Genomic DNA, 23378 nt, shown 5'->3' on the forward strand with positions numbered 1-23378 from the left:
CAATCGCTACTGCATATGAAGGGAAAGTCGACTGGGGACGTGATTTGATCTGCAGTATTGAACATTGAAATCGAATCTATTTCTAGGGTAATGACATTGAATATTCCCAGAACAATGTCTAGTAGTGAGTGCGATCTGATCTCACCTGAGACAACCTACAGGCGTGAGTCCATGTGAACCATTGAAAGTCATTGAGCCCCCCTCCAGAGTGTATTGTATAATAACACAGATAGCCCCAGCTGCCTGCCTGATATGTATTTTCACACTACCTATTAATTTACTGGATCTTCTCTCCTGTGAGTCACTGTGGCATTCTGCAAGACTAAACAAGGACACAAAAAGTCCACCTTAAATATGGCAAGAGATGGACTGGTTTGACTTATGCACTTAATCTGCCATATGCAAGGAGGACTTCGTGTCCTTGTTTAGCCATCCAGAATGTCACAGTGACATGAGAGAAGAGATATTAAAATGTTTTTTTAAGGCATAAATGTAAAAAAGATATGACAAAGAATGTTCCCTCTACAATATACTTTATTTTCCCCATTCTATTCTTAATGCACTTCACATTATTTCACCTCTGTTCATCCAGATTGGGCATAAAGCAATTCCTAGTCATGATGGGAAAATATGACATAAGATGAATGAGTATTCATAAACAGAGTAGTAGTAGGTGTCCTGTTATGTTTTTGGTATTAAAAGCACAAATATGTTATTTCCATCTGGTTACTGGAATGTTGATTTACCGATCAACATTAAAATGTTAAGTCAAACAGATTCAGGCATTACAGAATACAGCCTAATGAATGATTGATAATACACACTAATATCCCTGATATCAGTAAATCATGAAGACTTAAATAGAATTGATTCAAATGATTCCCATTGATCAGGGTTGTGTGACAGCGGCCGGGAATCAGTTAGGCTTCTATTCCAGTGCCTGACTAAATTATTAGACATGGTCCCCTGACTTGCCTAGTTAAATACATTTAAATCTTCATTTGAGGATGTGGTTGAAATGATCTTCATAGGATATAAGTGTTTCTGGGAACAGAACTCTGCAATGGAAAATATCTAAGTCTCAAAACTATTAACCTATCATTCAAATGATTTTGGTTATATTCTCTCTTCAGAATAGAAAGGAGGATTCAAGAAGAGCAAAGATATGCAAGACGCACACAGCACAGCAGACACGTTTTGGAACCTCTAAATCTAACATTTGGTCATTCTTTTGTGACACGATAAGATCTGAAAGCTGCTGACAGGCAGCAAGCAGGCCAGTTAGTTCACCATGTGTGACGTCAGTCGATTGACATTTTCCATTCACTTCCACACAACAACAAAACACTGGGCCAGGAAATACATGAAAAAATCTTACTTCAAATATTTTTTGTGTAAAAAAAGCCCTAAGACTGCCAGTAACAGCAAGTCCATGCACTTGTTTTTGAGGCTAAAGCCAAGACCTCTGCAGACGTGAGAGCCTGTAAGACAACAAGAGGCAGGTGAGATGAAGAAACCAAATTCGGTCTCGCTCCCAAAACCAACGCCTTCGGGGAAAGAAACAGAACTGCCCTGGTCGTGTTGCCCCGGTTACGCTCCACAGCATCTAATAAACCTTGGCAGCTAACCTTTTCATTCATCCATCTCTCCTACATCATCTCCCCCCTTTCATCTACCTCTCCTCCTCTTGGGGCATCAGCAAAACAACAAATTCAACATCTCCACGGCGACAAAGCAATCGATTTCCCCCAGAAACGTTCTCTTCTCTCAACACTAAATGTCAATCCCCTTATTCTCAATTATCATTGATAGCCTTTTAATTGTGCTTCTGGTATTCCAAGTGGCATCTCTTCCAAGAAGAGTTGGACAAAGCCTATGGTTTCCTTGAACAGTCAGAGGTTGCATCCTATTTCCTACCCAAATGACTGGAGAAACAAACCCACATTCTATATCTGAATTTTAACAATGGGGCCTCCCTCTGGCACAGGGACAAAAAGTCACCCAATGGTCTGAAACTGCTTCACTCTAAAACATAATGCCAGAAACTGTTTCTCTCTAAAAACAGTCTTTTTTTGGACATAAGGAGAGAGTGTGTGCAGGACGGCAGTGTAAGCCCAGCACATCTCTTTTAAGGAGCAGAATACTATACAGTTGTAGTGCTCTCCTCTACGGCACTATAATCAGGTTATAATCTCCATTTTACAGCCTTAACAGAAGCCTGTGCTCTCCTCTCAGTCCTTCTATCCACAGCAGCACAGACCTCGCAGACCCAGGTTAAGTCCCAAATGACACCCTATATAGCAAACTACTTCCGACCACCCTTTGAGCTCTGGTCGAAAGTAGTGCACTGTAAAATGGAAGGGGGTACAAATTAGGACACCCCAGTCTGTCATTGCTACCTGTGCTTAAGAGCTCACAACAGGGTCGTTCCATTTCATTTCAGCAAGCCATGACACCCACCCTCTCAGATTGTTCTGAAAGGGTTTCTGTAGTTAGAAACATAAGAATTCCTGCAACATTATCTTTTTAAAAGACATTAAGCCTAACTGATTGCACCCAAATTGGCCATTGGTCATGTAAAATAACCCATGAGCACCAACATGTGAAGTTCATATGAGCATGTCAAATTGGGTGTCAAATGAAAGCTACATGTTTTGATATATATACACACACACACACACACACATATAGTTTAACCATTTTCCATCCTAAAAATGTAGAATTAGCAAAGGCTTTTGGTCAAACAGATAGAAAAGGTAGTAGTATTAAAGGTATAAGAAATACATCAAAACACAATGATATTGAAGACCCCTGCCAGCTAATATGAATAAATGTTTCTGCCTTCTGTAAGTTTAAGAAACATTGCCTTATGCCTTGAAATTCTGTTACCAAAAAACCCACATATCTTTAAGATCTTTTCTAATTTATCTCATGAGGACAGAGGATAATGAAAGTTCACAGAGCTAACAAGTAAAGGTAGACCTATGAATTAGTGTTTTTACTGATATCAATTTTGTTTATGAATTATTATGTGATTAAAACTCGACATTCCCCCCCCCCCCAAAAGAATCGGTAAAGGAATTTCTGCAATTGAATTGGCTACAATGGGAAATCATAGTAGTCACAAACAGTTGGATTCACACGTTTGGTCAGCACAGTAGAGTTCAGTACAATACTGTACTTTATTGAGCTCTACTGTGCTGTACTTTGATGTACAAACTTGTGAAACAGACGACAATGTCTGGTTCAGATTTGGTCTTGCCCGTGCCAATCAAATTTAGTCTTGTAGAGCTCATTAAAATAATAGCCAGCATGTAGAATAATAACCAAATATGCAAAGGGTGATATTGCATATTTCTACCTTTGTGTACCTATTCAGGATACATCAACATGAAGAGAATGACATTCATATGCATAATTATGCATTTCTGTGTAGTACAGATCATGGACATATAATGAAATTCCGTTACTGCAATTCCGTTAACAAGTGTAAATCCACTTCACTTACTGTATTTCAATAACCAAAAGAGTGTTTTAAAGTCAATGTGTCATGTCATAGCTGACACCCCATTCTTTCTGCATATGTCGTTGAATCTTAATTCGGAGCAGATATTTTTGAAAACGTGGACACAAAAAAAAACTGAGGAAGATTTTACCAAAATCATTTTACTAAACTCTGCATCTTCACAGTTCTTCCAGTGAATGTGTTTTTGTAAAATGATCAGTGTAAATTGTTAAAAGTCATCTTTGTGCATTGAGTTGTATGATATATTAACTTTGAAATCAATGTTTTTTTGTTTGGGATACATTTTACACTGACACAAGTAATTTCAATTTAGAAGGATTCGTATAATATTCAATACATGTAGTACCCAACATCTGATTTGGACCAAACATCCATTATGTTTGACAAGTAGTATGAAGCTGCAGCTTGGAGTATTGTTTATTCATATTATGTACCGGTAATGTATTCTCAGGGAATTTGATGGCTAATTTCTCTGAAGGGGGAAAAAAAACTATTAAAGCTCCATGCTCTACCAACTGAGCCACACGGGAAACTCTGACCATTGACTTGAATAGGGATTCCCATTCTAGTGAATCTATTTCTGTGGTTTCTCTGACAGGGAGAATGTGTTAGAGGACAGCCTAGAACAGGGTTCTCCAACCCTATTCCTGGAGAGCTACCCTCCTGTGGGTTTTTGCTCCAACCCAAGTTGTAACTAACATGATTCAGCTTATCAACCCATGTTTTAAATCAGGTGTGCTAGATTAGGGTTGGAGCAAAATATACAGGGCACAGTTTCCCAAAAGCATCTTAAGGCTAAACTCATCGTTAGAACCTTCGTAGGAGCATCGTTAAATCTCCAAGCTGTTTCCCAAAACCATCATTAGTAAAGTTGCACTTTAAAACGCTTGTTATTTACCGACTGCCTCAGACCAGTCGTAGAACAGCAAAGTGCGTCATTAGATGCATTTTTGCCCTTTATACACAGAAGATCTCTGCTGGTTTCTCTGACAGGGGGAATGTGTCACAGGACAGCATAAATACCATCACTGGAATGGACATAGTACCTCTGACCAATGACTTGAATAGGGTTAGTCTCTCTGACAGGGGGAGTGTGTCACAGAACAGCTTGCCTACTGATAGCCAGTTTCCATTTCACCACGAAGATAAGATACCTCACGGGTGACAATACATGACCTCACTATACTCAAGTGTGTGTGTGTCCGTCCAAGTGTCTACATATGGATGATATGATACATGGTATCATTGTAATGCATTTTGCAGTCGTGTAGTCCAGGCTTGTAACCTAATAAAGGTTCCCGGCCTTCTGGTAATCATGCAATGTAGTCACTAGTCAGTAACGGCCATTTATATATGGCTCTAGTAATTACTGTTTAAGTGTGAGTGTCCACAGACATGCCATACGTCACATCTTATCAGGTCATCCCCAGCCAGATGCGTCACCACCCTCCCCCAGGGTAATATGTCAGTGTTTGAGGTACACCGTTTCAGATACATAGAATTTATTGAAACATGACCCAAATATCTCATGTGTAGTCTGTGCTATGCACTATGAATTGAGCTATCCCCAAAAAACTGAAGGGGGATTTCAAAAACAAGCCTCACAGAAACCACAGGTGCTCTGAAGTTGCGTGCTTAAACACATAACATTCACAAATGGGAATACACACCAATTGAAATATCACTTTTAAATTCTAAAATAGCCTATGGTCAGATAACAGTTATATTTTCATTAGTTAGTGTAGGCCTATCATATGTTACTATATGTTAGGGAACGCGATAACATCTGTAAATATGTTTTAATTGACAGCATATGACATCATCCACATCAACTTTAATAAATGTGCGCAAAACATGCGCCGACTTCATATTAAAAGTGTTGTTCTTACCTGGCATGCAAGCGCTCATAGACACGAACATTGCAATAACAGCAACCTGGGTTAGAAGCGTAGCGGCGGGCCTGTGATCGACCCCTCTTCTCGGCGATAGCATGCTGCAAAGCGCTCCTACAACTGATAGAACAGAGTTGGGATTCGGGGGTCGGTCATACCCCCATTCCCTTACTGCAGAAGGAAGCTCAGGAAATGTGTTCAGCTTCTGTAAATATGTAGTCCGAATGCGGAGTAGCGCTCAGTTGCAGTTATCAGATTCGGTAATAGAGCGATGATGAACGATGTCGTCTCCTCTGTGTTTTGCGCAGGATCCCATTGAGTTGAGCGCTATATTGGGTGAAGCTTGAAGAAACGACTGTGAGGGCTGTTATTGCTGAGCTGTCGGTCTTTGGTGAGAGCCGCACGTAGACGATGTCGTCACAACGCTCTCCTAATCCGTTTTGCCGTACGCAAAGCCGCAATTACAGGCGGAGGGGAAAGAGGCGAAGGGAGAGGTTTTACTCCGCCCACGAAAATAATACCACGAAGTGAGGAATCTTTGTATGGAGGTCTGTGAGTGTCGAATTTGGCAACAAAACATTTAATTGCTAATTTGCTACGTGAGGTTTATTTGATCGAATACACGTTTCGTAATGGTTAGGTTGTTACAAATGCACTGATAAGTGGACGCACGTGGCATTTTGGCAACTTTGAAAAAATACTTTATCAGAGTTGTGCCTCTTTTCATAGAGATAGAGGACTCATCATGGATATTACCCGTTTTAGTATGGACGTTGCCAATGAGGGCTTCCACTATTTTAAAGTAGTCAACTGGGTGGGGATTCCTATGAGTTGGGCGCAATCAGCCAATGAAGACAAATACAACTGACTACATTAAAATGGAGATAGCCTCAATGGTGCTGCCCATGCGGTCACAGACGCTATAATGTCACAGATACAAAGATGAGTCCTCTATCTCTATGGCGTATCTGCCCTCTCCTTGGCTACGACGGTCCCATCTGATCTCGCCTCCTACCGCCTGCGTTTCATCTTTGAGGACATGTATTTCCATTGTGAGCAGTCACTTGGCTATCTAGTCAATATAATAGACAGTACAGAAGAGAAAAATATGCATTTTCATAAGACACTAGACTAGTGCTTCTAGTGCAGGGATCATGAACTACATTTAGCCCCAGGACAATTTTTAATTGAGCGGATGGTCAGGGGGCCTGAACATAATTACAAATAGTTTGTAAACTGCAAATTGACCGCAAGAAGCAGACACTAAAACAATAATTTCAAACCTCAAGAGGAAGTCGAAGACTATCCTCAGTGAATTTCATAAATACAGTGAAACATGTTATAATTTTTAGATTAAACTATACTAAATATATTCACGTCATCAAATAATTGTTTAAAACACTGTTTTGCAATGAAGGTCTACAATAGCCTCAACAACACTCTGTAGGGTAGCGTCATGTGGTAGCCGGAGGACAGCTAGTTTCCGTCCTCCTCTGGGTTCAATGACTTCAATACAAAACCTAGGAGGCTCATTGTTCTCACCCCATTCTATAGACTTACACATAAATGCTAACTTCCAGAGGATGTCCTCCAACCTGTCAGAGCTCTTGCAGCATGAACTTACATGTTATCCACCCAATCAAAGGATCAGTGAATGAATCTAGTACTGAAAACATAAGCTACAGCTAGCTAGGACTGCAGTGGATAAAATGTAGGGAAAGACCGTTTTGAACAAATTCATTACTTTAACAATGAAGCGAGAGAGCACTATACTTAGTTGTATTTGTATCACTTTTCAAACACCCGGCTCAAAACAGAGGGATGCTATGTTAGCTAGCTGGCTATAACAGAGGGATGCTATGTTAGCTAGCTGGCTATAACAGAGGGATGCTATGTTAGCTAGTCTGGCTATTAACAGCAGGGATGCTATGTTAGCTAGCTGGCTATAACAGAGGGATGCTATGTTAGCTAGCTGGCTATAACAGAGGGATGCTATGTTAGCTAGCTGGCTGTGGCTATCCAACACTGGAACTCTTCCAAGTCAAGGTAATCTTTTGGTTTTAATTTATTGCCACCAACTGAAACTGTATTGCATGATTGTAGCGGGTTTACGAAGGCGTTAGTTCTAGCTGATTGAGGACCTTATTACTGATGTTTGTTTTTTACGATATTGTTTTTCTGCTTGCATTTTGTTTTTATATTTTATGTAATTTAGGGCCTTCATCTCAGTATGACTCCCTGATAAAAGGTTAAATAAATAAAATGGTAGACATGTTGAGTATGACGTTAATAAGGTCGTTAGCTAATATGGTGACAATGCAGGCTGAGGGTAGCGGTTATATGGTTTGGAAAGGTTTTTTCACCTGGTCAGACAGCTGTGTTGTGCACCGAAGTCCATAAGTGAAGGAAAAAGGTGAGAGGAGAGCACGTAGATAAGATCAGCAATGTGTTCATGCAAAATGTTCATGCTGTTTGAATGTGGCTGCTATGAAATTGATCTGTGTTTGCATGCGATTAGGGCTGTATTCATTCCGTCGATTCGGTTGAAAATGTTTCTTAAAACGGAAGCAAATGGAACAAAGATACCTGAATTTGTTCAACAGAAACTCTCGTTTGCAACTGTTGGACTAATGATTTCATCCTAGATCAGCTAGATGCAGGCAAGAGTGTGCAAGGCGGTACTGAATGTGTCACCGTCGGTCACCTTGATTACAAACATTTCTCTTGACCTTTGCACCTACGTTGTACTTTAATTCATAGGCTAGGTTGTAGCAATGTCATCATGGGTATAGGGAAAATGTTAGTATCATGTAGTAGCCTGAACCCACCAACGTTACATTTGAGCTGGGTGAATGAAATATGAATGACAGTCATCCAATATGCTGTAATAGAAATAAGGCCATGCTTATGAAAATTAATAAAAATCCCCCTCCCTCATTTTAAATGTCACTGACTGCCACTGATTTGTATACGATCACATGTCGCTGTACTATGCGTGGGAATACTTTAACAGATTTCCAAAATTACACTCAGTTAGAGCTAATTTGCTGGTGTTTTTACGTCTAACAATATTTTTTTTAACCCACAGGCCACCAGTTGGGGAACCCAGTTCTAGTGCCTTCCCCCAGTTCTGAGAGAAATTGTGTTCATAAATAGCACTTTGCTATTTTTTCCAAGGATGAAAATAATCTCTTAGTGCACATTGATGATTCATACATCAAGTGCATATGACGTGACACCAAGGGGGAGGGATCTTTCATTTGGTTCGTGGAAGATCGCTATTTAATGTGGGTTATACATACTATACCTTCGTAGTAGACCTGTAGTCTCTACAGTTGGCATTTCCTAAAACAGACAATTCATCTATGGCTACTACATTGCCCTCTTCTGAAGTCTCCCTTCAGACAGTTCACCAGATATGCATGAACCAATCTATGAGAAACGCAAACCAGGCAATCTGCAGTTCAAACAACAAAGCAGGCACCCCACCACTGTTTTGAACAGATGCACAGGGATGGGGCTGGAGAAATGGAACCGATCTCACATTCATAGACAGGGCTATGGACACAAGGAATGACCTTCAATGATACATTTTAACCATATTGATTTGTTTTTATTTATACTTTTAACCATGTTTACAATTGCATTGCTTACAAACAATGGAGTAAAATACATTTGGAATTATGACAGTCAATGTGAATGCAAGCTTAAATACTGCTCCACGTGAACCTAACAACCATTTCAAAAGAGGGAAATCTGCGATTGGCACATCCATTTTGGAATTTGAGTGGTAACATTTCTCCATCCCTCATCTGTTTACCAACAATAGTGTCAGGAAGCCCACTGTTGTTTTTCAAATCCCAGATTGTCCCCTTTAACAAACCTGTGTTCCAATGGAAAACCATAACAGACCAACATACTTAAATCAATAATTATTTATGGATCAATAACAGTCTGTTGTATGACATTGAGTAAAACAAATCTAAAAGTAKGCTCATCAAAAGGGATGGGTTGGGGACAGGGACATAAGGCAGTGTGGAATACATAATAAATAGAAGAAAACAAAATGGGGGGGAAACCATGTATATCACTGAAGATATGKATTTTGTACTATAGTCTTTGTAAAAAGAATGACTATGGTGGTGAAAAGGGCCAACAATGTATTTAATACTGCATGTACAGAGGCTTTTTCTGTTAGGAGCCATTCAATGTCAGAACTGAGGTATTCCCAGTCATATCAATAATAAATGGTCAAATATTAAGGACAACATATAAATAGCATTACTCATTTGATGTCATATTTTGCCATGATATAACAGAACAGTTGTGCACATCATTATGTTCGACTGTCATTTCAATTTGAAATAGAACATTTTAAAAAAGTACTTTGAACGCAATGTTTTCCAGTATTCCATAAGGCACGATTACTACAGGATTGCTTGATTCCCAGGCACCTTCCCATCAAATACCCCAGAAGATTATTGCAGACTGATGCACGATTACAACAGTATTTGAAATCCTCTGATAATAAAACAGATTAAACTGACAGGAAACTTCAGAGAGCAACTGTATGAAAGATGTGGGACATACAAACACCAATAAGATAACAAGGACATATTGGTCGTTGAATCTACGGAATAAATACTCTGATTTTTATTTCACTATGGCTAGCTCTAGCTTTGCACACCTTGCCGTGGTCCAATCCAAATACAATTTAACACCGTGGGTAAGCCGCACACTTGACAGCATGTAGATTCAGGGTTAAGCCAACTGGTTGAGCAGTAGTGCAGATCAGAGGGTTAACTAAGCAAACTTTAAACAAATCAATGATGCCACTGATTATACACGGTGTACAAAACATTAAGGACACCTGTCCTTTCCATGAGACTGACCAGGTAAATCCAGGTGAAAGCTATGATCAATTATTGATGTCACTTGTTAAATCCTCTTCAAATCAGTATAGCTGAAGGGGAGGAGACAKGTTAAAGAAKGATGTTTAAGCCTTGAGACAGATTGTGGATGTGTGCCATTCAGAGGGTGAATGAGCAAGACAAGATTTAAGTGTCTTGGAACCGGAAGTGGTAGTAGGTGCCAGGCGCACCGGTTTGTGTCAAGAACTGTAACGCTGCTGGGTGTTTCCACGCTCAACAGTTTCCTGTGTGTATCAAGAATGGTCCACCACCCACAAAGAATCAAAACAACTTGACAACTGTGGGAAGCATTGGAGTCAACATGGGCCAGCATCCCTGTGGAACGCATGACACCTTGTAGAGTCCCTGCCCTGACAAATTGAGGCGGTTCTGAGGGGAAAGGGGGTGCAACTCAATATTAGGAAGGTGTCTAAGATTCTGTATACCCAACCAAGAACAGCACCTGAATTGTGCAATTTCATATTTACAGAACACCATGACGAGGACAACTGGGTCCTTCAATCATCCTCATCATTCACTACACAGTGAATATATACCAAAAAAGCATCATGGAATGAGTTCCCCTTGTGTGGATGTAATGCAATACACACATAGCCTGGTCCCAAATCTGTTTGTGCGCTTGTCAGTTCCATTCATTATCAAGCCATGTTTGGCATGACAATGAGTGACAATAAGTTGACATGAGCGCACAAACATATCTGGCACTCGGGCTACAATGACATGTTATCAATTGGAATGTGGGTTGAATGGAATGCACATGCTTTATCAGTTGGAATGTCTGTCAAAATATAGGAAACACAAAAACAATATTTAGACATTCAAGTTGTACTTGAGCCCCACCTAAGGTACAGACTGATTTAGTATTGGTGGATAATGTGTACAAAAAATAAAAAAGTTTAGAACTTATTAGAATTATCTTGAAGGTGTAAACCAATCAGTTGATCTAATGGAAAAACTACTGTATACAAACCATTTTCCATGTATTAAATTGTCTATGCTTTTGTGAGATTAGGTTTATGTAGTATAATATGCCTGTCTTCARAAAAAAAACACATTTAAATCAATGCCAGCATACAGCCTAAACGAGGACTAATTCCTCACTGACTCTCTGCCTTCCCGGAGTCCTTCTCCTTTCCGGTCTCAGAGTCATTGTTCTGTGCTGCTGTTCCCTACTGGGCCACAGTCACGCCATCACCCCCTGCCTCAGGGACCACCTCTACTGCCTCTGGCCCCTCTGTACTGGGGCAGCATCATCCACCTTCTTCACCGCCTCACTGGTGAGAGACTGGAAGCCACTGTYGTCATGTGGCGGGGACAGGGAGCCCAAATCCACTGTTGCCTKTTCCAACTCTGAACTGACTACTGAAGTGGTCTCTACCTCCTCTGGCATTGGTCCTGGGACAGGGACTGGCTCCGTCTCCAGGGCTGTTGGTGTGGGGATCTCCTCTTTTGCTGCTACCCTAGTCTGAGTAGAGWGTGAGGAAGATACCTCCTCTAAACTGGAAGGTGTGCTTTCCTCKTGGCTAAAAGCTGTTGGTGCCAGTGCCTCCTGATGAATTGGTTTTAAAGATTCCTCCTCTTTGCTTAAGGGTACACTATCCTTCTGGCTTGAGGGTGAAACTTCTGCCACTGCCTCCAGTACAGCCACCTCCACAGCTAGCTCGCTGTCCTCTCCCTGCACTGCATTCTCAATCTCCCGTATGGCACTCTCGATGGCTGACGCTGTGCTCTCAGGGTCGTGTAAAAAGCTCTTYGCCTCTGGGGACTTCATCGCACACTCAGCTTCCTGGGGTACATCTGAGATTTTGGTCTGTACCTCTGGGGCCTCACTCAAGATTGTCGCCGGCTCACCTTCTAGGACAGAGCCATTGGTTAGGGCAGGGGATGGAATGTTCTCTGGCTGGACTGGAGGAGGAGGGGCCTTTCTCTTTCCTTTCAGACTGGTTCCATTAACTTTGGCTGGTTCCTGGTGGACACTCTCTGGAGATGAGGCATCGGTGTTCTGGTCCACTCCCTCCTCCTCAGGAATGCTGTCCACCATGGGGATGTCCAGATAGGACTCATTGACCAGGATGGGAGAGCCATCCAGCTGGATCATAGAGACTACCTGCTTCATCCTGCGCCTCCTCTGGGCCGCCCCTCCTGTGCTGTCCCCAGTCTCCTCCCTGTCCACCTCTTCCTGTCCTGTCCCATACTCCCCAGCCCAGTCGATGGCAGGGTTATCCCCCAGCAGGTGGAGGTTGGGATCACTGCTGGTCAGAACTATGCTGTCCCTGTAAAGGTTGTGTCTTCTCTGGACTGCTGCCTCCTTGACAGCTACAGTAAGAGGGAAGAAGAGAGAGRGAGACATTAAGACATTGTACACAGACCACGGGAGCAGCAGAAGCTTTTAACACGGCCTGGAGTTGCCCTACTGAGGTCACCTTGGTAAGGAAGAACTCTGGGCCCTAGCTATAGCACATGAGTACTATTCCATGCACTGAATACATAACTCATTCAAATAGTATAGTCGCGACTATGGGATGTTAAATTCAAATCTTCCCATCACTAAGCCAATAGAACACCAATAATCAATGAAAACTTTGCAAATCAACTTGGAGGTACACAACTCCCCCCCCTCTCGTCAGGAGCCGTTTGTCCGTTAACAAGAACCCCATACCGTTTTTATTTTATTAACCTTTTGCAATACAAGTAAACCGTTTAAATTCCCCCAAATAAGCATACATTTTTAAATGTTCACACATTTAGTCAAATTTTGTGTTTCAAAATGTAAATTTTTGTATGTTTTGTACAAATACTTTTATCCATTTCATCCATAGCCACTGGTTATGAACATGTCGGTTATTCTGTAGCACGATAAGAGAGAATCTAGCTACGTATTCTATTCTGTGCTCTTTTTCTGATTTATACGTTGAACCCTAACTCGCTGAGGTGGGTTACAAGGAAGTGAACCAGTTGCCTTTATGAATAGTGTGAGACAGGACGTTTTATTTGTATTTTTTATTTCACCTTTATTTAACCAGATAGGCCAGTTGAGAACAAGTTCTCATACAACTGCGACCTGGCCAAGATAAGAAAAGCAGTGCGACAATAAACAAGAGCTACACATTGACTGTACAACAAAAGTACAGTCAATAACACAATAGAAAAATCTATATACAATGTGTGCAAATGGAGTAAGGAGGTAAGACAAATAAGCCATAGTAGCGAAGTAATTACAATTTAGCAAATTAACACTGGAGTGATAGATGTGCAGATGATGATGTGCAAGTAGAAATACTGGTGTGCAAAAGAGCAAAACAAGTAAATAAAAACAATATGGAATGAGGTAGGAGGTTGGATGGGCTATTTACAGATGGGCTGTGTACAGCTGTAGCGATCGGTAAGCTGCTCAGATAGCTGATGCTTAAAGTTAGTGAGGGAGATTTAAGTCTCCAACTAAAGCGATTTTTGCAATTCATTCCAGTCATTGGCAGCAGAGAACTGGAAGGAAAGGCAGCCAAAGGAGGTGTTGGCTTTGGGGATGACCAGTGAGATATACCTGCTGGAGCTCGTGCTACGGGTGGGTGTTAGGGTGACCAGTGAGCTGAGATAAGGCGGAGCTTTACCTAGCAAAGACTTAGATGACCTGGAGCCAGTGGGTCTGGCGACGAATATGTAGCGAGGGCCAGCCGACAAGAGCATAGAGGTCGCAGTGGTGGGTAGTATATGGGGCTTTGGTGACAAAACAGATGGCACTGTGATAGACTGCATCCAGTTTGCTGAGTAGAGTGTTGGAGGCTATTTTGTAAATGACGTCGCCGAAGTCGAGGATCAGTAGGATAGTCAGTTTTACGAGGGTATGTTTGGCGGCGTGAGTGAAGGAGGCTTTGTTGCGAAATAGGTAGCTGATTCTAGATTTAATTTTGGATTGGAGATGCTTAATATGAGTCTGGAAGGAGAGTTTACAGTCTAGCCAGACACCTAGGTATTTGTAGTTGTTCACATATTTTAAGTCAAAACTGTCCAGAGTAGTGATGCTAGTCGGGCAGGCGGGTGCGGGCAGCGATCGGTTGAAGAGCATGCGTTTAGTTTTACTGGCGTTTAAGAGCAGTTGGAGGCCACGGAACGAGTGTTGTATGGCATTGAAGCTCGTTGAGGTTTGTTAAGTGTCCAAAGGGCCAGAKGTATATAGAATGGTGTCATCTGCGTAGAGGTGGATCAAGGAATCACCCGCATCAAAAGCGACATTGATATATACACAGAAAAGAGTCGGCCCGAGAATTGAACCCTGTGGTACCCCCAAAGAGACTGCCAGAGGTCCGGACAACAGGCCCTCCGATTTGACACACTGAACTCGGAGAAGTAGTTGGTGAACCAGGCGAGGCAGTCATTTGAGAAACCAAGGCTGTTGAGTCTGCCAATAAGAATACGGTGATTGACAGAGTCGAAAGCCTTGACCAGGTCGATGAAGACGGCTGCACAGTAGTCTTTTATCAATGGCGGTTATGATATCGTTTAGTACCTTGAGCGTGGCTGAGGTTCACCCGTGACCAGCTCGGAAACCRGATTGCACAGCGGAGAAGGTACAGTGGGATTCGAAATGGTCAGTGATCTGTTTAACTGCGCTTTCGAAGACTTTGGAAAGGCAGGGCAGGATGGATTTAGGTCTATAACAGTTTGGGTCTAGAGTGTCACCCCCTTTGAAGAGGGGGATGACCGTGGCAGCTTTCCAATCTTTAGGAATCTCGGACGATACGAAAGAGGTTGAACAGACTAGTAATAGGGGTTGCAACAATGGCGGCAGATAATTTTAGAAAGAGGGTCCAGATTGTCTAGCCCAACTGATTTGTACAGGTCCGGGTTTTGCGGCTCTTTCAGAACATCTGCTATCTGGATTTGGGTGAAGGAGAAGCTGGGGAGGCTTGGGCAAGTAKCTGCGGGGTGTGCTGAGCGGTTGGCCGGGGTTGGGGTAGCAAGGAGGAAAGCATGGCCAGCCRTAGAGAAATGCTTATTGAAATTCTCGATTATCGTGGACGGAGACAGAAGTAGAAAATGAATTCTACTCCAAGCAAAAACCTAACAGTCAGTACTCAACTAGACAGGAACTGAAGTCCCACATTCAGCAACTTTAACCTCTTGCATCTCATGAGAACATTGCAGTAGGAAAACAGGAATGGAGTCCAGCTGATGAAAGCTTATTGTGAACGCAGTCACTTCGGAGTGGCTCCCTGTGTTGTTGCGTAACCTCACCACATGGGGTCGGCTCAGTTGCCTTAGAGTTTTTGGGAACAGGAATGATGGTAGTCAGCATGAAACATTAGGGCATTTTAGATAGGGAGAGGCTGAAATGTCTGAAGACACCAGCTAGCTGGTCTGTGCATGCTCCGAGGTCGCGCCCCGGAATACAGCCTTAGGATTGTTGATCCATTTAAAAAATATATATAATAATAATAATTTCATGTCGACATCAGAGAGCGAGATCATCCAGTCCTCCAGGACAGTGGGGGCCCTCTTGCAAGGCTCTGCATAAAAAAAGCATTCAGTTMGTCTGGTAGAGGCATCGTTAGGCAGTCCAGGGCTGGGTTCTCTTTTATAATTCATAACTGCTTGTACGCAGTCCTAGCAATGACCCTAGCCTCAGGGTTAGCTGCTAAAGCCCCATATGTGGTGGCTCTGTCCATTAGCTTGGCGCGTATCTAAGTGTTCATCCAGGGCTTTTGTTTGGGAAAGCAGCAAACTTTAAACGTTGTCAATGCACTTTCTTCTGAAGCCGGTGAYGAAGGTCGTAAACTTGTCAATGTTATTGGCGAAGTCATATTTCAGTCCTTACTAGCAAAGCAGTCTTGTAGCCTAGCCTCTGCTTCATCCAACCATTTCTCTATCGAGCACATCACGGGATATCAAATTAATTTGATTCATTCACATTTGTTTTTGTGCAATATTCCAAATGCCTGTGTTGCAAGAATCACTTTTGTATTTTCTGTTTTTCCGAGTGATTATGTTCGCTTGTTCTCATGCTGTCTTTTTGGTCTCATCTCCTTCACTCCTTCTGTGCACCTTCCTATTTACAACAGAGATCTAAATATAATGACGATATGATCATGTCTCACCCTAACAATGGGAGTAGTCTCAAAGGCGGGCGACAAGCTTAGGTCCAAAATAAGCCCATAGGGCATATTTTAGACATTTTGGCTAGAGTGAAACCTCTTGCATCGCCTCTTCTCTGTTCACACACACACACCCCCCCCAGGCCCTTCTCCCTGTCACTCACAGCAACAAAGTTGAGAGATCACTTCTTCCTCTCTGACAAGTGGTTTCAACTCCCTACCTGCATTTGAGGTTTGGTCCAACAGAATGAGTCATATGGACACAGAAATACAGAGACATTATTTTACTGTAGAGGAGAAGTTAAGCATTATCCCAGGTYTCTGGGATAATGGTGTTGATGTGAGCCATTACCAACCTTTCAAAGCACTTCATGGCYACGGACGTGAGTGCTACGGGTCTGTAGTCGTTTAGGCAGGTTGCCTTTGTGTTCTTGGGCACAGGGACTAGACTAGCGGCAGCTCTACCCTTTAGCTCAGTGCGAATGTTGCCTGTAATCCATGGCTTCTGGTATGTACGTCCTCGATGCACTTATTGATAAAGCCAGTGACTATGGGATCCTTATCACATCTGGGTACAGCTCTGTTCCAAGAAGTCACATGTACTGGTCACTTGACAGTGATGTACACAATGAGAGCATTTCAGATGCAATGCGGAGAAATTGCTTTGATTGAATAATGGCCTTCGTTCATGTGGTTGACAACACAAAGATCACTGACGACCCATTTTTTTAAGGTTAGGTCCACCTTCTCAGAGCTCAATCAGTCATACAAAGTCATGCCATTTCAGGAATGGCTGTCAGTGGATGAAAGCATGATCCGATACTATGGCCGACATGGATGTAAGCAATTAATAAGAGGTAAACCAATCCGTTTTGGTTACAAGCTATGGAGCCTTGCCTCATMCAGTGGTTACATGTATCACATGGAGCCATATGGTGGATCCCACACTCTCCTCCCTGAGACTGGGTTGGGTGGAGGACCCAGTGTCGTTCTCGGTCTTGCAGAGCAATCTCAGGTGCCTCAAGGTTGCATGTTCCTTCATGACAACATCTTCACTTCGCTAGGCACTCCTCGATGAAATGACAATAAGAGGATATGGGAGCTCTGGAACGATGAGGCAAAATCATCTGATGTCCCATTCAAGCCACAGAAGGACTTCATGAAGTTACCCTGGGGAACCTCTGAGGTTCTGACCCAAGGAGGCAAGTTGCTGGTCCGTTGGAAAGACAATAACATTGTCACAGTGGCAACAAACGGAGGAGAAATACAATGAGACCTCTTTCAAAGGCACGTCGCGCCATCTCTTGACAAAGTCCCACAACCAAAATACATTAACTGATACAATGAGCACATGGGAGGTGTTGACCTTCACGACCTACAGGTTTCAAAATACCATTTCTCCATCAGGTCTAAGAAGTGGTGGTGGCCCATCTTTGCATGGTCTCTCAACAGTGCACTCAAACAAACATTTATTTTACAGAGATGTTATGGGAGGGACCATCGACCTGCTCACCTTCTCACGGATAGTGGCACAGTCTCTTGTGAAAAAGTTTGGCAGGAAACCACTGAGCCACAGAAAAAGATCTCTACTGGCTACTACTGTTGAAGATCAGGCAAGACATGACAAAGCTTCTCACTGGCCAATCAACACGATGCACCGGTTCCAGAGATGTCGTCATTGTGACAAACGCACTACCTATGCATGTGAGAAATGCAAAGCGCCACTGCACATTGAGTGCTTCAAGAAATACCATGGACAGTAGAAAAGGAGATAAGGGTTGGACAAGCCAATAAAAGAAAACATAGAAAAGTCGAAGGGTGAAGAGAAGCAGTACAGCAGACTCTAGGAAGAAAAAAGTTGACGAAAAAGACAAATCAAAATGACTGCAATGTTTTGGGGGAAAAAGGTAAATTGATTCACTGTTGCACTAAAATGTCACAATGACAATGTTACAATGAATATTGCACTAAAGTACAAGTTCAAATGTTACAATAAAGTTACAATATTAATGATCCAATACATGTTGCACTAAAGTAACAATGTTACAATCTATGTTACAATAAAGTAACAATGTTGAAATATGTTGGTTGTTTTTTTTTGTCTTTGCTCTCAGTATTCGTATCGGTGTTGCATAAGGGTTTTTGATATGTAAAAAAGTCACACAAGAATGTGATGGGGCATTATAGTGGCAAAGCTTGGGACTACCAGTGACAGAGTTTTACATGTGTTAATAACTGGGCTGGAATATATAAACATTTGGATGACTGCATAGGAGAAATATGTTAATTCAATATACATCACATTATCCCACCGGTCACTATCCCAACACTTTTTCACCTAATTTTCCATGAAATAAGGTTACTAATGACACATGATTTGGATATTTTCATGTCTGGAAAAAATGTGGGATTAAATGGGTTAAAGTAATGATGGACTTCATTTATCTTTGCTTATTTGAGCTGCTCTTGCCATAATATGGACTTGGTCTTTTACCAAATCTTCTGTATCCCCACCCCTACCTTGTCACAACACAACTGATTGGCTCAAACGCATTGCGGAAAGAAATTCCACAAATACATTTTTATCAAGGCACACTTGTTAATTAAAATGCATTCCAGGTGACTACCTCATGAAGCTGGTTGAGAGAATGCCAAGAGTGTGCAAAGCTGTCATCAAGGCAAAGGGTGGCTACTTTGAAGAATCTCAAATATATTTTGATTTGTTTAACACTTTTTGGGTTACTACATGATTCCATAGTAATGTCTTCACTATTATTCTACAACGTAGAAAATAGTAAAAATAAAGAAAAACCCTTGAATGAGAAGGTGTRTCTAAACTCTGGACTGGTACTGTATGAGTGACCAACACACCACCTGTTGTTATGTTGGGTACCTACTGACCAAAAAGGATGTTAATACATMTTTTTCCACWATGACATATATTGCTAAAATAAAAAGGTTTAAAGAATTACAGGCAGGCACCACATACGTTACACAAGAAAAAAAGCTCACATCGAACAAGCCTAATGTCTTTTAAGTATAAAAGCAAAGCTACTTTCATATTGAAAGGTAGTGCATGGGATAAAGTCTTCGTGTGGGGTGGAAAAATGTGATACATTGCCTTGTATACTGTCACATTGTGGGAGCAATATTAAGCTGTTTGAGAAGATTTGAATCCTAATCCTGCTATACATTGTTTAAAGTACAATAGACCAACATAACTAACTGTCAGCTAGGCCAAAGCAGTGTGGTGGAAAACCTTGGCAGAGCATAGGTCAAGTAGGCAGTGTGGTGCTCATGTGAATTCAGACCAATGCCTGCTTCTCAATTAAAACCTTGTTTTTGTGTTTATTAATAAGAGAAGGATACATCTGAGTCCCCAATAGCCTTTTCCTACTATTGACCAGGGCCCATAGTAATGCACTACAAAGGGAATAACRTGCCATTAAGGACACAGCCACTGTTTAAGCTGTGAGACTCACCCATCATGATGTCCTTCATGACAGAGTGCAGCACCACCTCCTCAAAGATGTTCTCCACCAGGATGAAACGAGAAAAGTCCTCGAAGATCAGCTCCTGGAAACGAGGCAGCTCCTGGCCACCAGAGGAAAAAGTATGAGAACCCAGAAGGAATCACTCACTCAGGAGAGACAGGCAAAGAGAACAACTTATCACAATGAATGACAAAGAGAATGCCATTGCATGGAARTGTAATGTCAGTTTCACACAGTACATTGGGTGCGTTCGTAAATTCACTCTGATTTCAGAGCACTCTCCTGTGTGCCAGAGCGCAGAATAACTGATGATTTTACAAATGCGCAGCACCCATTGAATATGACCAGTGTCAGTAAAAAAATATGTTTAATTGTTGCCAGCAGCACAGTTACCAACATGCTAGATAGCATGAAACAGCCTAACCAGCTCTGCTAGTGCAAGTAAAATGGTCAGAGTGAGGTGTTCTCACATTTGTGTTTGGAAGTAGCTAGGCAACTTTAGCAAGTTAGCTTGGGTGCTTGACTGCTGTAGTGAGGTCATAACGCTCTGATCCACCCTACTCCTCGGCCAGAGCGTCCAGTGTGCGCTTCGAGARCGAAACGCTATGAATCTACTAATGGACAATCTGACAACACTCTGAATTTACAAACGCCCAGAGTGCACTCTAGCACTCCAGAGTGAATTTACAAACGCACTCATAATGTATGAATTTGACCCAACAGTGTCAGTCTAGTCACACCGTCTAGTTTGACTGAGAATGTGAACAGGGTTCCAACAGACGGTGTATAGCTGATGGACTTACAGAGGATAYGGAGGGAGTGAGCTGCTTCAGCATGTAAGGGATGAAGATCTGAAGAAGAGCCTCTCTGAAGAACCTCTTCCGGACTGTGCTGCTGTCATAGTCAAATTTCTGAGGAGAGAGGGGGACAGAAATGAGGGAAACGAAAGTCAGAAGAGATTGGGAATCACCACTAGAGTATATAGTGCRTCACTGAGAAAGGCCTCAGAGCTAAAACGTCAACAAACAAATCCCCTCTTGGTTTCCTATAGTAGGATTTTCCATACAACAGGAAAATGAGAAAATGTGTATAGTATCAATCCTATTTCCCCACCCTTCCTCTGCCCATCACTGTGCCATGGCGGGCAGCAGGGCCAACCCTCTCCYGTGTCTTACCTTGATGACCCGGTCCTGGCAGCGTTGGATGTTCTTACAGAGCCCCTCTGGCCCCTGGTCCTCCAGACTTTGGTGGAGGATCTGTTCAAACGTGTACACTGCATCGTCCATTTGCTGCACAGACAAACATTTGTTTAGAATAGGGAATAGCTTTGTGGCAAGTTGGATAAGATATTCAAAATATATATAGTAAAMATAACAGCAACATTCACACAAGATACTTGCATAATTTCCAAAAATATAGCCAGGGGGGTGAATCTTCCCCAACAATTCCTTCGTAAGTGTAGCGTTACAGAATATAAAATCTTTCTACTGTATACTAGTGGAATACTGTCCAATACAACCCCTCCTTTCATTCTACACAAAGTATGCTCCGAACACTGACGGAAGATTTGAGCTACTGTATATCTGAATTATATACAGAATCTTAGATGCAAAGCAATGTTAAACGCTCCATTTTGTTACTCGCTATGACCTTGAGAAGTCTGACTCCCAGCAGCTTCTGGCCACTACAAAGAGGGCAGACTACGTGTTTCACAATGGAAGACACGCTGGGTGGTGAATACAAGGCTCCAGGATCGCTCTCCCTAAACCTACAGCCTGTCAATAGAGACCAGGCAGCCAATGACAGCCAACCAAAACCCCACCACTCGCTGACCAGAATGTGCTTGTTCTCCAACCACAACAATGAAGAACGCCCTGTAGATCTGAGGACCTCAGACAAAACAGCACAACCACCCACCACAGAGACCTGCAGACTGCATCCTTTCAGCAGTCACCAGCAGGAACTCAAAAGGAGACATGAGCACTTATTGAATCAGTACCATATTCTGAGGACTAGTTGTAAAATACTGTGTGTGTGATAGTTAGAGCTATCAGCAGTAAGATGCTGTGTCACGTTTTGCAGCATGTAATAAGGTGTAGGGCGACAGACTAGTATCCTGTGCAGGTGGTGTACTTGTACATAGAGCTGCCCCACGTTACAGAAACATGAGATCACCTACTACCCTATGGGSCATTCTGGTTGGGACAAGGCTTCATATTGTGTAGGAGTAGTTTTACCTCTCTCATGAGAATCTGTGCTCTCTGGACAAACACAGAGGGGCTGGAGACATCAAACCTCTGCTGCAGGCCATCCAGACTCAGGTCCTCTACTTTCTCATAGCAGCTCTGCATCTTCACCGGGTGGAACGCCAGCATAGAGATCTTCTCCATGTGCTGAGATGGGGGGAAAATAAAAAGAGAAAGACTGGGCATTGACCTAGTATACTTACTATAGTCTCTAGAGAACACACAAAGGGTAGAATGATACAACTAGTCATTCATTTCACACGTGTCTGTATCCCAAATACAATTCTAAATGTAAAATCACTACATTGTTCTATGGAAACCTACAGTGTAAGCCACGAAGCTGAGATGCAGTTTCACTAGGCTTATAATCAGAAGCTGAGCCCTCTCACCTCKCCCACTTTCTCCTTGGTGGCGTCGTTCAGTGTGTTCTTGCTCAAGTCCACCAGCTCTCTGAAGAAGACGTCTCTGACCTGAGAGAAGCCTCGGCTGGTGGGCTCCATCAGGGCCTCCAGGATAGAGCTGATGTAGGGCTGGATACTAACTGTCAGCAGCTTCTCTGCCTTAGGCAGCACCACCGCTGTGATGGGGTGACAGAGTAGAGAGAGAATGTCAACRAAGAGTGGGCTAGGCTAGATAACTTTATAAACTGGCAGAAGTCCTACTGTCCGCTAATGTGAAAACATTGCCTTTCAATTTCAAATCACGCTGAACTTTCCACGTTACGGATTAAAATCGAGCCATATGTGRCTGTGAAAATCAMCTGTCAATCTGTTGGTAAATGCCTGTGGACTCACAGGTAAACATGCAGACCAGACATGGAGGACTATGATCCACTGAAGCTAATGGAATTGACCAGTTACTGTTCCAAGTTGCCCTTATTGGGCAGAGACGTAGGATGAATTTACTCCACCAAAATTCATGACTTAATTGTTTTTCCGTATGCATATAATTATATTTTTATYTTATTTTTCTGTATGTCTTTTTGTGTTATTATTTGTTTATGAAATGTTTGCAAAATTCTGTCTGCTCTTCTCCTAGCCATAGGGAAGAGATGTCTGGGTGGGAGGGTGGGTATGGTTGTGGCTGAGAAGGTAGATGAGAAGTTGGGTGGGGTTGTGGGTAGCATGAAAAGAAAATTCCTGTATTATAAATTACTGGGTAACTATCTTTTGTTATTGTGCAGGAATAATTGAAAAAACG

The 23378-nt window shown here is 42.3% G+C and overlaps 2 protein-coding genes across 3 annotated transcripts in view; both read right to left on the reverse strand.

The window, feature by feature from the left end:
- LOC111958041 (neural proliferation differentiation and control protein 1) overlaps positions 1-5856 on the reverse strand; it is a 44368-nt gene extending 38512 nt beyond the window's left edge. Inside the window, exon 1 of one of the 2 annotated variants that reach the window (XM_023979219.2) lies at positions 5416-5856. In XM_023979219.2, the coding sequence (XP_023834987.1) occupies positions 5416-5518 (103 nt within the window). In that variant the 5' untranslated portion in view covers positions 5519-5856. The remainder of the gene's footprint in view (positions 1-5415) is intronic. The other variant, XM_023979220.2, reaches the window with a different exon arrangement.
- A 3149-nt stretch (positions 5857-9005) lies between these two features.
- niban2b (niban apoptosis regulator 2b) overlaps positions 9006-23378 on the reverse strand; it is a 43276-nt gene continuing 28903 nt past the window's right edge. Inside the window, exons 9-14 of the mRNA XM_023978958.2 lie at positions 22568-22755; positions 22170-22325; positions 21108-21221; positions 20736-20843; positions 19921-20032; positions 9006-12665 (exon numbers count right to left, since the gene is read on the reverse strand). Coding sequence (XP_023834726.1) covers positions 11566-12665; positions 19921-20032; positions 20736-20843; positions 21108-21221; positions 22170-22325; positions 22568-22755 — 1778 coding nt within the window. The 3' untranslated portion in view covers positions 9006-11565. The remainder of the gene's footprint in view (positions 12666-19920; positions 20033-20735; positions 20844-21107; positions 21222-22169; positions 22326-22567; positions 22756-23378) is intronic.

This window comes from Salvelinus sp. IW2-2015, linkage group LG33 (genome assembly GCF_002910315.2).
Source record: "Salvelinus sp. IW2-2015 linkage group LG33, ASM291031v2, whole genome shotgun sequence".
Classification (NCBI taxonomy): Eukaryota; Metazoa; Chordata; class Actinopteri; order Salmoniformes; family Salmonidae; genus Salvelinus; species Salvelinus sp. IW2-2015.